Raw genomic sequence first — 13,182 nt, 5'->3', positions numbered from 1 at the left:
TCGCCATAATTGTGTGAAATTCCATGGAGTTTGTTTTCCCAGTGAAGCCCTGTCCTTCACTTGTATGTATAAACTCTCTCCCCAGAGTACATATAAATGGATAGTATTCTCCAGAAGGCACAGGTTTCTACTTACATTAACAAATGATTATCCTTCCCAGCAAAATGACTAAACAGAGCTCTAATAAATCAATTTGTCAATGGCCAGTTCCCTTCAGGAGACAATATCCCCTGATACATTCTTGGCGAGTGCAAATATGACCTACGCTGAGTGCTTATGTCTATGGTTCAGAAAATCTTAGAGCTGGAAGGAACTGCAAAAAGAACTGACCTTGCCTCCAGGCAAGGAAAGTATTGTTATTCCCAGTTTGCATATGAGAAAGTTTAGTTCCAGACCCACTAAATGACTTGCCCCAAGTCACATTATTAGGAAGGGATTGAGTAAGAACAGGGGCAGGGTCCCCCAGGTCACTCAGCTCTGTTGCCAGCAGTGCCCAGTTCTTTTTGAGCTCTGTCTCATAGCTGGACCTGGGCAGAAGCACTCCTAGGACACCTCTCCCTAGCTTCTATGGCTTCCCACTTTTCCATGAATTCCTTCCTCCTCCTCTTTTGGAGGTTATATGGCTTCATTTCCCACTGAAAGTATAATGAGCAGGTTCTTGAAACATTGGACACTCCCCACCACAGCTTCCTATATGCTTCTTTTACTCTTCACACCATCTCCTGCCACTGCTTATTACTTGTAGATATGTGCAGTCATTCAGAGGCAGTTCTGTTTCTCATCTCCACCTTTCTAGGCCACCCTGGAAAGTCTACTTTCTCATAAGCTACAAATCCTGAGAAAAGTCATTCTGGTTTCCCTTTTAAAGTTATCCACCTGGAAAAAGGACAGAATATCCAATTTGCAAGAGGGTTCAATGGGCAGAGGCCTTAGGGTAATAGAGGTGACAGAAGTGTAACACCCAGTTTCTGAAGGGCAGAATAGGGCAGTAACCCAAGAAGACATATTTCAGGAGAGTCCTAGACTGTGAAAAAAGATGACCACACAGAAGATATATTTTCTCCCACAATTCCTAGGATGTTTCTCCTTCACTGCTTCACCAGATTTTGGAGCTTAGACCTGTGACTAAAGACAAGTGGCCACTGCCCTGGGAGCTCTGCTTCTCCAAGATACTTTCCAGTATCCAAGCCATACTGACTCAATTCAACTAGTCTGGGCAAGCCTCACACCATAAAATAGTCTATGGGCATTTAAAAAGATTGCCAAATTTCTATCAATTTTGCAACTTCAAAGTTAAAGATGTGCCTGGAATCTGGTTATACAGTGAGACTGGCAATATAGTACCAGGGAACACAGCCAATGCCAGTTGTTTTCTTGAGAATGTTCTGATTGGGCTATTGCTGCCCAGAATGGAAAGAATTGGTTTCAAAGCTCATAGACACCCTTCATAAGAGGAAGGGAGGAAGAAGAGTCCCAAGCAGTTCTCTAGTCCTTCTTAGTCACAAGAATTCTCCAAAATCTGATATCATGAAACTTCTGTCATCCCACAGCTCCACCAGCCATCATTTTGTGTTTCAGAGAACAAAATGTTCTGTGTCCTTAGCTCTTGTCACAGGATTCCTTGCCCAGAAATAATTTAAAGTGAGAAAACTGAAGAAGAGTTTGGAAGCAGAACCTGTCCAGTGGTGTCTGCTGCTCCTGCATACCTGTGATGGAACCAAAGTTTGACATTAACACAAACACAAGGAAACATTGTAAAGTGCAGTACAGAAGGACAGAAAGAGATGGCAAAAGATGGGGTCGGGGAGGGGCAGAATACAAGAAGGTTACTTACACAGTTTCATCATTCTTGAATTCCAACTCCCCATATGTGTCTTCAAAGTCCTCACCGCCACCCTTGGCTGTCCCTTCTACTGTCCTAAAGGGGACGATGACTGTACCCCGTGCACCTGATGTCCGCAGAACCTTGACTTCCATAACACCAATACTCTCACTGACATGAATAGTATCACATTCAAAAGTGAAGATGCCTGCATGGTCATCATCCAAGATGGTAACTGTGGCCACACAAGGGGAGGCTAGGACAGCCCGAGGCAAGGGAAGACTGTTGAATATTGCTGGAGGCATCCCCTCCTCCGGCTGCTCCTCCTCTATGCGGACATTGCTCAACCTTACAAAGAAGTGTTCATCCTCCTCAAAAATGTCATCATCAATAATGCCTACGGAGAACTCCTTCTGGGTCTCTCCTGGCTTCAGAACCACCGTGCCCTCTGTGAACTCATAATCAGCCCCTGCATTGGCAGAACCATCCTCTGTTTTGTAGTCCACATATATGGTCTTTGACATGTCTCCCCCTTTCCTCACCACTGTCAGGAGTACAGCCCCACAGTTCTCCAGGCACTGGTAAGAACACGGGTCAAAGAAGACCTTGGAAATAAAGTCCTCAGGCTCATCGGTATGCACCTCGCTCATGCTGGAGGCCTTCTTGGCTTGTTCTGCTGCATGTTTCTTCAGGATATTGCCTGCACCAGTCATCATACGGGTGGCTTGGATCCGGTAGAAGGCGCGGCTCTTCTGTTGGTGGGAAAGAGCATAGTAATTGGCCATCTCCACCAGCTGATCTAAGTCCTTCTCTGGGTGTTTTTGCTTCAAATCCTTGAGAATCCGGATCATCTCTCTGCGGGACTCATCCACTTCCTTCCCTTCCAGGGGCACCAGGTTCCCATCTAGAAAATGGGAATTCATCATTTTCCCATCCATCTCAATGCCCTTAGGGTGGTCACCCTCTGTCTCTATGATAATTCCTCGGTGTTTATCTGTGCGGTACTTTTTGTGCATGTATTTGTAGAAGAGCAGTCGTTTATCTGCCACCCAGGCCAGAAGGACACACACTGGAAAGAAGAAGAGGGTGAGGAGGCCCTCCCAAACCTGGACCACACCAGGGGAGAAGACTGCCAGAATCATATAGAGCCAGATGTAGGCAAAGATACTCCAAGCAGCAGTGATGAAGAAGACTCGTAGGTGCTTGATCTTGCGAGTCTCTCCATCTGGGATCACGTAGACACAGATGCCAATGATGATGAACATGTTGAAGGCTGCGCTCCCTACAATGGTAGAAGGTCCCAGATCACCAGCAATGAACCCATGACCACAAACCTCAATTAAAGAGAGGAGTATCTCAGGAGCAGAGGAACCCAGGGCCATAAGGGTCAGGTTGGAGACAGTTTCATTCCAGACCCGAATAGTGGTTGTGCTGGTTTCTCCATTGGGTTTTTTAATTGTCACCTCTCTCTCTTGAGAGGTGATGACTTCAATAGATGCCATGAAGCGGTCAGCAATGATGGACACCCCCAGGAACATGTATATCAGGGCCACAAAATAGACAATGACCCTGGCAATCTTGTCCCCAAGGGAAGGGTTCTCCGGGTACCAGATTGGCAGGATGACACCCTCCTTGCAGTCCGATGACCCTGAACAGGACTCATTGTTCTGCTCTGTGCTTGGTACATCCCCTGAGCCACCAGCCTCTGCTCGAAGACCATTCAGGAAGAGTACAAAGGTAACCAGGCCAAAATGGAGGAAGGCAGAGGTGAGAGGCTGCAACCTTAACCACGCCATACACGAGACTTAGCCACTGGCTTCTATTGCAGCACCAATCGTCCTCCTGATAGGCCAGAGACCTAGAAAAGATCAGAGAGGCAGGAAAAGGCATGAGGAAAAAAGGGACAGCAAACGGCAGTTTCCCACCAATACAACTGATGCTTCACCTCCAGTGACATATTGCACTAACATATGGGGCAGTCTCTCACTTGGAAAAATAGATGTCAATGGGAGGCACAAATAACTGCTCTGTCCTCCAAACCATCTGGTGGAGACTCCGTTCAAAAATGGTTTGAAATAGCTGGGAATACTGGGGATGGAAATGCAGCAATATCCTTCAAGTCCTGTCTCCCAAACCTCTATTACCTGTGAGAGTTATCAAGAAGCAATTTAAAATAGGCAATGTATAACCTGAATCTTCATCCCCATCTATACTGTTTCTGGGGTGTTCGGACTTCCTTACCCTGCTGTCATTATACTCAAGAATCTTGGATAACATAGGTTTGCAAGAGTATATTGAATTGAATTTTCATGGACTAGTCCCCGAAAAATTGAAAACCTTGCTCTGCGTATAATTGAACTCCCTTGGAAAGAAACTTCCTCGCGGAATGCAAGACTTCTGGAGGCAAGCTATAATTCTGAGATAGCTTGGGAAATCAAAAGAGTTGATTCATAGTGAATGCCACCCACCCATAGCCAAACAGAGGCCCTGTAAGATGTGCCCAAGACCAAGTTCACAGCAGCTCTGAGCCCTCCAGTAAAACCTGCTTATGAGCAGTTTAAGCAGGCAGTAACAGGAAGATGACCATCTGCCAGCCCAAATTTCAAACCCAAACATGAAAAGGAACAAGTGGTAAAAATCATTATTAATAAAACATGCAAATGTCTCTCAGATAAGTTTTGTTAAACTGGAGACAAGATTTTTGGGGTGATATGCAGCCTCATCTACTGGCCTCAAACCACTAAAAGGTGAGCTTGAGCTCAGAAGAATGGGAAGAAATGCAATTGAAACTATTACATACTCATCTTACCACTCACTGCCTCATTTGGGTGGAATGAGAATGAAAATAACCATGCAATAGCTAAAAAAGGAGGGGGGATCTTTCTCCCTCTGCTACAACTGTGTAGGGTACCCTTGGTAACAAAGGAAAGCCGATTTGTATTTGTACAGCACCTTAAAGACTCAAAGTCTTCATCCCCCATATATGCTCCTTTTTCTCCTGTTTCCCAGCTCAGAAAATAGCATTTTCAGCCACCCAGTTACTCATGCTAGAAAGCAGGTGTTAATCTGCAAGGCTTCATCTCTTTTCTCTCCCTTATCTAATCACTAAATCCTCTCAACTCTTCCTCCATTTCTACCACCATCATCCCAGCCCAGGCCACCATCACTCCTTACCTCATGAATCTACTTCAGTAGCCTCCTAATGGAGCTCACCACTCCAACACTTGCTAGTTCTCGATTCCACTTTCCTCATATAGCCACTGTAATCTTTTTTTAAAAACAAACAAACAAACAAACAGACTTAAGCAAATCACTCCCCTATTTGAAGTGCTTTAGTAGTCTTTTCTTGCTCTTGATATAAAGATCAGGTTCTTATGCATGACCTTCAAAGCCTTGCATGCACTCATTCCTTCCCACTCATCCCCCTTCATCCCGTCACTCTCTCCCTTATTACATTTCAACAACAATGGCCTTCATTTCACTCCTGGATTATACCAAGTGACTGTCCACCCCAGGACCTTTGTACATGCCATTATTCTCATTCATCTTTGAAATGAGGGTTTCTTCTTTGCACTCCCCACCCTTAATAATGCTTTAGATCTCATCCATTAAACAGTGAATGACATAAGAGCAAAGACCGTCTCTTCTGTTTATCATGGTATCCTGAGTGGTTAGTAGGTTCTCAGTAACTGTATGTTTTCGGAATGAATAAATGTAGTCACCAAGGAAGCTTCCTCAGACATCAGCCTTCTTTATTTTTTATCTGAATTATAGCCATTTGCTTTGCAAATACATATACATTTCATAGACAAATCCTGACTGGATTTTAGAGGTTATATGGGACCTCTTTAAATTCCCAAAGACTGTTCTCAAAGAGAAATTCTCTTTGGGACACAAAACATCAGGGTGTATATTGTCCCCATGAAGACCTCCCTCCCAAAGGGCTGAGGGTTAACTTGGTTTAATCCCTAGAGTGGCAGCCTAGTGCTGAAGCCCACATTCCCCATTAGTCTAGGTGCTGGGGGCATCTCAACAGGTGCTGGGGGCCTCTGCCTTTGTCCTCACTCAGAGGAGAAGAGGTTATGAGGATGACTGTGGAGGAATAGAGTGGTTGAAGGTGTTCAGCATCCATCTTCAAAGCTTAAGAAAGCTCTTGTCATCAATGATGTGCACAGAGGCTTTCATTCAGAGGTTTGACACTCACCCACCCCAGAGAAATGTGGAGAGAAAAGGATCTTGGCTCCTCACTTTGACCTCTGAAAACCCTGACACTCTGTGGATTCCAATGAGCCCCATGCAGTGACAACAGATGGTAGGCACAGCTGAGCAGCTCTTTTATCAAGTGCCAACCCAATGACAGGGGGCGGCTGCTGTGAGAGCCAACCAATCCCAAGAGGATGAGTATCCATAGGGGAGGGAAGAGAGCTGGTCTTCCAGAGTAAAAGGACATGGAACATTGGGATGGTAGAATCATCTTGTTGAACAGGGGACTTGGAGTCCTATTTACCTTATGGACCAGGAGAATTAAGGAGGGTGACAGTCTTTGTTCTCCTTTGGCCCTGTAGACACTCTGTGGCAACAGGATTTTTGGGGAAAGTGCTATCATATGATCAGAATCAGAGGCCAGTTTAAAAAGACTATTCCATGAGAAAATAAATGAACTGAAGGAAAAGATTAAGGAAAACAAGGCAAGGCTAGGTGCCGTGGCTCACACCTGTAATCTCAGCACTTTGGGAGGTTGAGGCAGGTGGATCTCTTAAGGTCAGGAGTTCGAGGTCAGCCTGATCAACATGGTGAAACCCCGTCTTTACTAAAAATACAAAATTAGCTGGGCGTGGTGGTGCACGCCTGTAATCCCAGCTACTTGGGAGGCTGAGGCAAGAGGATGGCTTGAACTCGGGAGGCGGAGGTTGCAGTGAGCCAAGATCACACCATTGCACTCCAGCTCGGGTAACAACAGTGAAACTCCATCTCAAAACCAAAAAAGAAAAAGAAAAGAAGGCAAGGAGGTGAGATGGCTAGTAAATGCATGCAACAAGTTTTTGAAATTGAAGGTGGAAAATGCCCTGTGAATGCCCAGTTCCTTTCTGCAGCCCTGCTAGGAAATGGTTTCTGGCTGAGATGTTAGAGAAAGCAGGAAAATCTCTAATGACCAAGCCAGTGGTCATTTTTTATGCAATTGCCCCTGGCCCAGACACCAATTGAGATAGATTCCAACATCCTGGGGGTCCAGCTCAACCCTTTAGAGACCCAGATGATCTTCGGTGGTTCCAGAAGGCTATTAACCCCGAGGCATACTCAGGGATATGACTCAACTTGAGACCCTTCCACCCCCAGGACCACCCCAAATCATAAAGACATTAATAAGAGTAATTAGCATCTACAAGTGTTTATTGTGTGCATAATGCTGAGTGCTTTCTCATTTAATTTTCATAGCAACCCTATGAGGGTAGTAATATTTTTATACCTATTTTATATTTTGGGAAACTGAGTCTTAGCAAAGTCATTTATTTGAAGTACAAATGAAATAGAACTAGAACTCACAGACAGATGACATAAAGTATGGCTTTAACCATCTCATTCTACTAAGCTGTACCACTTTGTTGTAGGACATCCACGGCCTCCAATCAGTTTCCAGTCTGATGTGGACTTAGAAGTAAGATGACTGTCCCACACCTGTTCACAGGAGAAACTTGCCATTTCAATGCCTAGTTCCCAGGCTTACTGGGGTTGTTCTGGCTGCCTGCTGCAGCCTCCCAACAAATATTCTCCTTCCCATCAGTTCAGTTTGACAAACATTGACAAAAGTCTGTGATCTGCTAGACCTGGTATTAGACGCTGGTGGATTAAATAAAAAAAAAAAAAAGAGACACCGCATTTGCCCTCAAAGGTACAATCTAGCAGAGGTATACAGATGTATAAATAGACACGTTTTATTGTAAAAAGAGGAGGTAGGGCAGAATGCTATGGGAATGTGAAGAGGGCACTGAGCCAGCCTGGGGATTCAGGGAGGCGTTCTGAAGGAGGTGATCCCTGAAATGAGACTTCAAGCATGAGTGAGCTTTAGTCAAAAAAAAAAAAAAAAAAGAAACTGGGAAGGGCCTTCGAGTAAAAAAGAACAGCCCAGGCAAAGGCAAAGACATGGAAACATGATGGAAAAGGCTGCTGTGGGCATGGGATTACAAGACATGCAGCGTGAGGCAGGAGGCCCAGTAGATGAGGCTAGACAGTAGGGAAAACTTCACTCATGGCAAGCTTTAGATGCCGGGCAGAGAAGACGAGGTTTTATTCTAAGGGCAAAGAAAAGCCAATGATAGGGTTGTAAAGCAAAGAATGACATGGTATGATTTGTCTTTCAGAAATACCAATTTCACCTAAGGGCTTAGGACAGCAGTAAAGGGGCAAGACAGGAGCAGGAAGATCAGACAGAACTCTACTGCAAACTGAACAGATACAGACAAGCACGGTGGGCCTGGGTAGATTCTGCTCATGATGACCGTCTGTCCTCATGTCACATTCCCCTCTCTCAGCCAGACTGATGCCCTGGCTCAGCCCCCAGCCTCTCATCTCTTTCCCAGATCATCTTCCTAACGCCCCTGAGGCCATCTGCAAGGTGTCTGTGTCCTCAGCAGTGGCTCCTGACATCTTTTAATATCACTGGCAAATTTAATTAAAGTCACCGCTCCTCCGCTCTTCCAGATCATTAATAAAACAGTGCCACCAGGACAGACTGAGCAAATTATCCCTCCTGCTATGCCCTCCACTTTCTCCAATGGGAACACTGCTCCGGGCATGTCACCAGCCTGGGTAGAGTTGTACCTCTCTGCTTCTAAATCTGGGCCCCTGCACAGGCGTCATAGCCAATTTACATTAAAGTTTTAGGTCCAGCCAGGCTGCACTGGCTCTGATGTGTCAACCGAGTCCAAGCACACTGCCTATTCTCCTGCACTTCCTCTGCCTCCAGTGGGCGGAAGTCAGTGCAGTCCTGTCCTCGGCAATACTCCTCGAGAGCCACAGGAAAGAAGTTTCTGACTCTCTCAAGAGTAGGAAAGATGTGACCTCTGCTGCTTAGGTAGCTTGATTGCCACAACTGGAACTTGTATCCAAGGAGGAAAATATAATGATATTAAATGTTTTTCTTGCATTATTAATGTTTTGAATCTTCACAGTGAAGGAGGTGATATTATCACCACACCTGTATTAGAGATGGCAAATTGCAACTCGTAGAGGTTAGGGAATTTGCCCAAGACCCCAGTTAGTAAACAGAAAGGTAAGCATTTGAGTTCTGGCAGTCTACCTCCAGGACACAGGGTGTTACCACTGTGCTTGGCACATACCCTAGGTTTGAGGGCCCCTTTGAGCAAAGGCTTAAGGAGGGCAGGCTGAGTCTTTCTAGATGTAGAAGCCCCCAACAAGGTTGGAAGCTCTACATACAGGCAGAGTGGATCCATGGTAAAGCCCTGGATTTGAAAATGGACAAGAACTTCCTTTCCAGCCTTGCTCAATGAGGTGTGAGACCTTGGGAAGTCAGTGACTGTCAGGGCAGCAGCTTCCTCATCCATAAAATGCAGGTTTGGCTAGATGATCGCTATAGTTCCTTCCGGGTTAGATGATCACTATAGTTCCTTCCAGTCAAACATGCTTTGATGATAGGAAAGGAAAGAAGTGAAGGGACACATTTATTTTAGGTGGGCCCAGAGCCACGTGAAAACCAGGTGTGGAATTTAGACTCCCAGAGAGAGACCTCAGAGGATAAAAGAATAAGCTAGGAGGGGGTGGTAGGAAGCGGGCACCAGGGAAAAGTCAAGGAGAGCCTACATTCTGGATTTACCAAAATCTCCTTGGACCAAATCCATTTTTTTTTCCCATTAAGGCCAGACGCTGTGCTAACAATTGCAGGTACAGCCATAAACCACTTCTCCAACCTCTGAGAGTTTATTTTCTGATGAGGGGTGGAGATAAACAAGCAATTATTCTAATAATTGATTACAACTATGTCTTGAAAAGTAATATGATTTTCTTCTGCTGCTCTAAGCGCTCAGGTTGGTGGCTCTACAGCTGCCTCAACCTGTGTGGGCAGTGGCTGCAGTGCAGCAGGGCTTTTAATGTAGAGAATGTTGCAGTCATATGTGAGATAATATTATACTGTTCTTGCTTCTCTGATCTCATGCAATTGTCATATTTTGCCTTCTCTGAAGTCTCTCAGACCTTTAATGACTTCCGAACCATCTGACAGTTTCATGTAACCCTGCTGACATTCTCCCAAGTACTACTACACAAGAAGAGAAAAGAAAGCTTCCTAGACAGACCAGGGCATCAGCAGGCCTCCATCTCCTCATGCTTTATATGGACAAAGGACTTTTAAAAAGTGATGACAGCAATGATCATATATATTTATCAGGCGGCTACTCCATAGCCTCACTGCTCTAGGCACTTTTATATCTGTTATTTAATACCTCACAACCCCACCATGAGACATGTCTTGTTATCTGTTTTAGAAAGGGGAGACAGGGGCCTCAAAGATTCATAATTTACCCAAGGTCCACTAGCTGACCAGGTAGCAAAGAGGGGCTATGAAACTTGGTATGTCAAATGCTAAAGTCTGCTTTTGAGCTCCAGGGGATGAAAGGGATGGTGGAAGAGTAGGCTAGGAATCAAGATCCCTTAGGTCAAGAACTTCGGGCTCCAGAAAGTTTTGTGTCTTCTGGGAAGCCTTCCCTGAAAATGTGTCTTCCTCTAATTATAAAGTGAGTCATTTATTCTCTTGGGTTCTTCTAACACTTTGGTCACCCATGAAGCACTTATCACACTGTACTGGGCGTATCTGTTTACCTATCCATCTTCCACACTCTTCTGGAAGCCCTATGAAAAATTTCAACTCAATATAGGGAAGCTTTTTTTTTGAGGAGTCTCACTCTGTCGGCCAGGCTGGAGTGTAGTGGCACAATCTTGGCTCACTGCAACCTCTGCATCCCAGGATCAAGTGATTCTCCTGCCTCAGCCTCCCAAGTAGTTGGGATGACAGGTGTGCACCACCACACCCGGCTAATTTTTGTATTTTTAGTAGAGGCATGGTTTTACCATGTTGGCCAAGCTGGTCTCGAACTCCTGACCTCAAGTGATCCGCCCACCTCAGCCTCCCAAAGGGGAAGCTTTTTTGTTTGTCACAATGAATCGTCACACTCTGTGAAACTCTACTGATAGGACGAAGAGGTTGAACTTGATCTCTGATACCCTCTCTGCCTCTAAAATTCTATGATTCAAAGATGACTGAAATGTGCTAGACTTGTGTAAACCAGAGGACTTTGCCCTCTGCAAATCCTTGACAGATCTGGGGAGTTACAAACACTGAGAGTGGGCCAGAAAGCCAGGAAGAGAGAGGGCTTAGCTCAGCTTAATTTAAGTTTTGTTTTTCCCATCGCTGGATCTACATCTGCATTTAAGTAATCCTCCAGTTGGAGACAGTGATGGAACCAGGATCATGTTCTAGAGATGGCTGTACATCTGAATAATCATGGAGTTCTAAAAAATACAGACATCTGGATCCTACTCCAGACCTAAGTTTTGAAATCTCTGGGAGAGGAGCCTAAATATTTATGTTTTTGAAAAGTTCCTTAGTTGATTTTAAGATACAGACAAGGTTGAAAATCCTGGGAGAGAAGAGAAGGAACCTCACCTGACTATGACATTTGCATCCCAGAAATTCCAGCCATTAGATACTTTCTTTGGACTGGGAGAAGGACTTATAGCAGATCATGTACAGACTCACAAATGGGTACCACAAGACATTTCTATGCTCTGGACAAACATCTCACCTTCTTGAAATCTCACTTCCTTTCATACCTTGCCAAGAATAGTCAGCATCAATTCTCTACCCACATAAGGAGATTTTCCCTTTGTCTTTCCCTAAACTTGCTACTTGGTTTATACTTGACTGATGAAATATAAAAGATCCATAATTCCCTTGTCTTTGTAGGAAAATGATGCTATTCATCCACTTTCAGCAAGTTGTATTTCTAATTATTTTTCCTTTCAGTGATAATAGCTTAGGTCTACTTCTTCACACTTCCTCATGGCCTCTTTGTTCATTCACTCGCTTACTCATTTATTCATTCATGCAGGCATGCATGCATTTGTATGAAACCCAGATTATGTGTCACAGGCTGACTTTCACTGAATTATGCTGAGAAGGTTAATTTGTTCCAAACTCATTTTTTTCCCACACACTCAAAAAAGTTAGAATATAAGTTCCAAGAGGGTAAAAATTTTTATCTGATATTTCTGTATCCCCAGTGCCTAAATCAGTGCCTGGCATATCATAGATGCTCAGTATATATTTATTGAATGAATGAGTACATCGAATGAATGTGCAAAAATAGAAGGGATAATATCCAGTGATTTCTCCCATCTTTGGCAGTGTTCAAATTGGAGGCTGGAGAACCATCTGTCAGGGATGCTGTGAGCACGGTTTTCTGAATCTGAGTAATATGAATAAAATATAATCCCTCTAGAGAAGTACACACTTCACTGGAAAACAGTGACAGAAAACCAAATAATTACAATGAAACAAGTACCAGATTTAGAAGCATGTGCAACGTGCCAAGAGATCACAAGAAAGGAAGGTATAGCACTGCTTGGGATCACTGGGGCCAGCTGCATGAACCAGCTAACATTAGATCTAGGATTTAATGAATGAACAGGAGTTAACTGGGTGGAAGCCAATGCATCTCAAACAAAGGCCATAGGAAGCCCATGCTACAGGGCATGGAGGCCTGAACAAGCAGTGTCTGTTTCCAGAAGGATGAGCAATATGGCTGAAAGACTTGGGAGAAGCTGTGGAGATAAGTGAGGAATCGCTGGTAAGAGGCCTTGTGTGCCTGGCCAAGGAATGTGGGCATTCTCTTGGAGGCAATAGGGAAACACTGAAGGTTTTTAGTCATAGAAGGGACAAGATCAATGTTTTTCTTTTGGATAGGCAGCCTAGAGTGATGACAGTGTGGGAACAGGATAGGTGAATGAAAGCAGAGCAAGACTGGAGGCAGGAAGACCAGTCCAGACTCTCCCAGGACTGGGGTGAGAGGCAATGGAGACCTGAACCAAGGCAGTGGGAGAAGGGCTGCTGGGGAAGGCTTGGATTTCAGAGGCACTGAAAGGAGAATCCATGTAAGTTGGAGACCAATGGAAACAGAAGATGATGGTGAAGAGGAATGAAGAGGCCTAGCAAGGACCACACCACATCAGGCCCCTTCCTGCACTGACCCTGCAAAGTTCATCCTGATCCTCAGATCTCCAGGCCCCAAGGAATGGAAGCTGAAGGAATCAACACGAAACCATCCAACTTAGATATCTTCTTAGCTTTA

General features: G+C 44.7%; 1 protein-coding gene across 4 annotated transcripts in view; it reads right to left on the bottom strand.

The window, feature by feature from the left end:
- The window catches only part of SLC8A3 (solute carrier family 8 member A3), a 142,981-nt gene that overhangs the window by 119,016 nt on the left and 10,783 nt on the right, over positions 1 to 13,182 (bottom strand). For all 4 annotated transcript variants that reach the window (XM_023230233.1, XM_023230225.1, XM_023230247.1 and 1 more), the window contains exon 2: positions 1,835 to 3,680. In XM_023230233.1, the coding sequence (XP_023086001.1) occupies positions 1,835 to 3,618 (1,784 nt within the window). In that variant the 5' untranslated portion in view covers positions 3,619 to 3,680. The remainder of the gene's footprint in view (positions 1 to 1,834; positions 3,681 to 13,182) is intronic.

The sequence above is a fragment of the Piliocolobus tephrosceles genome, chromosome 6, assembly GCF_002776525.5.
Source record: "Piliocolobus tephrosceles isolate RC106 chromosome 6, ASM277652v3, whole genome shotgun sequence".
NCBI classification, from domain to species: domain Eukaryota; kingdom Metazoa; phylum Chordata; class Mammalia; order Primates; family Cercopithecidae; genus Piliocolobus; species Piliocolobus tephrosceles.
This window is presented reverse-complemented; position numbering and strand designations above follow the sequence as displayed.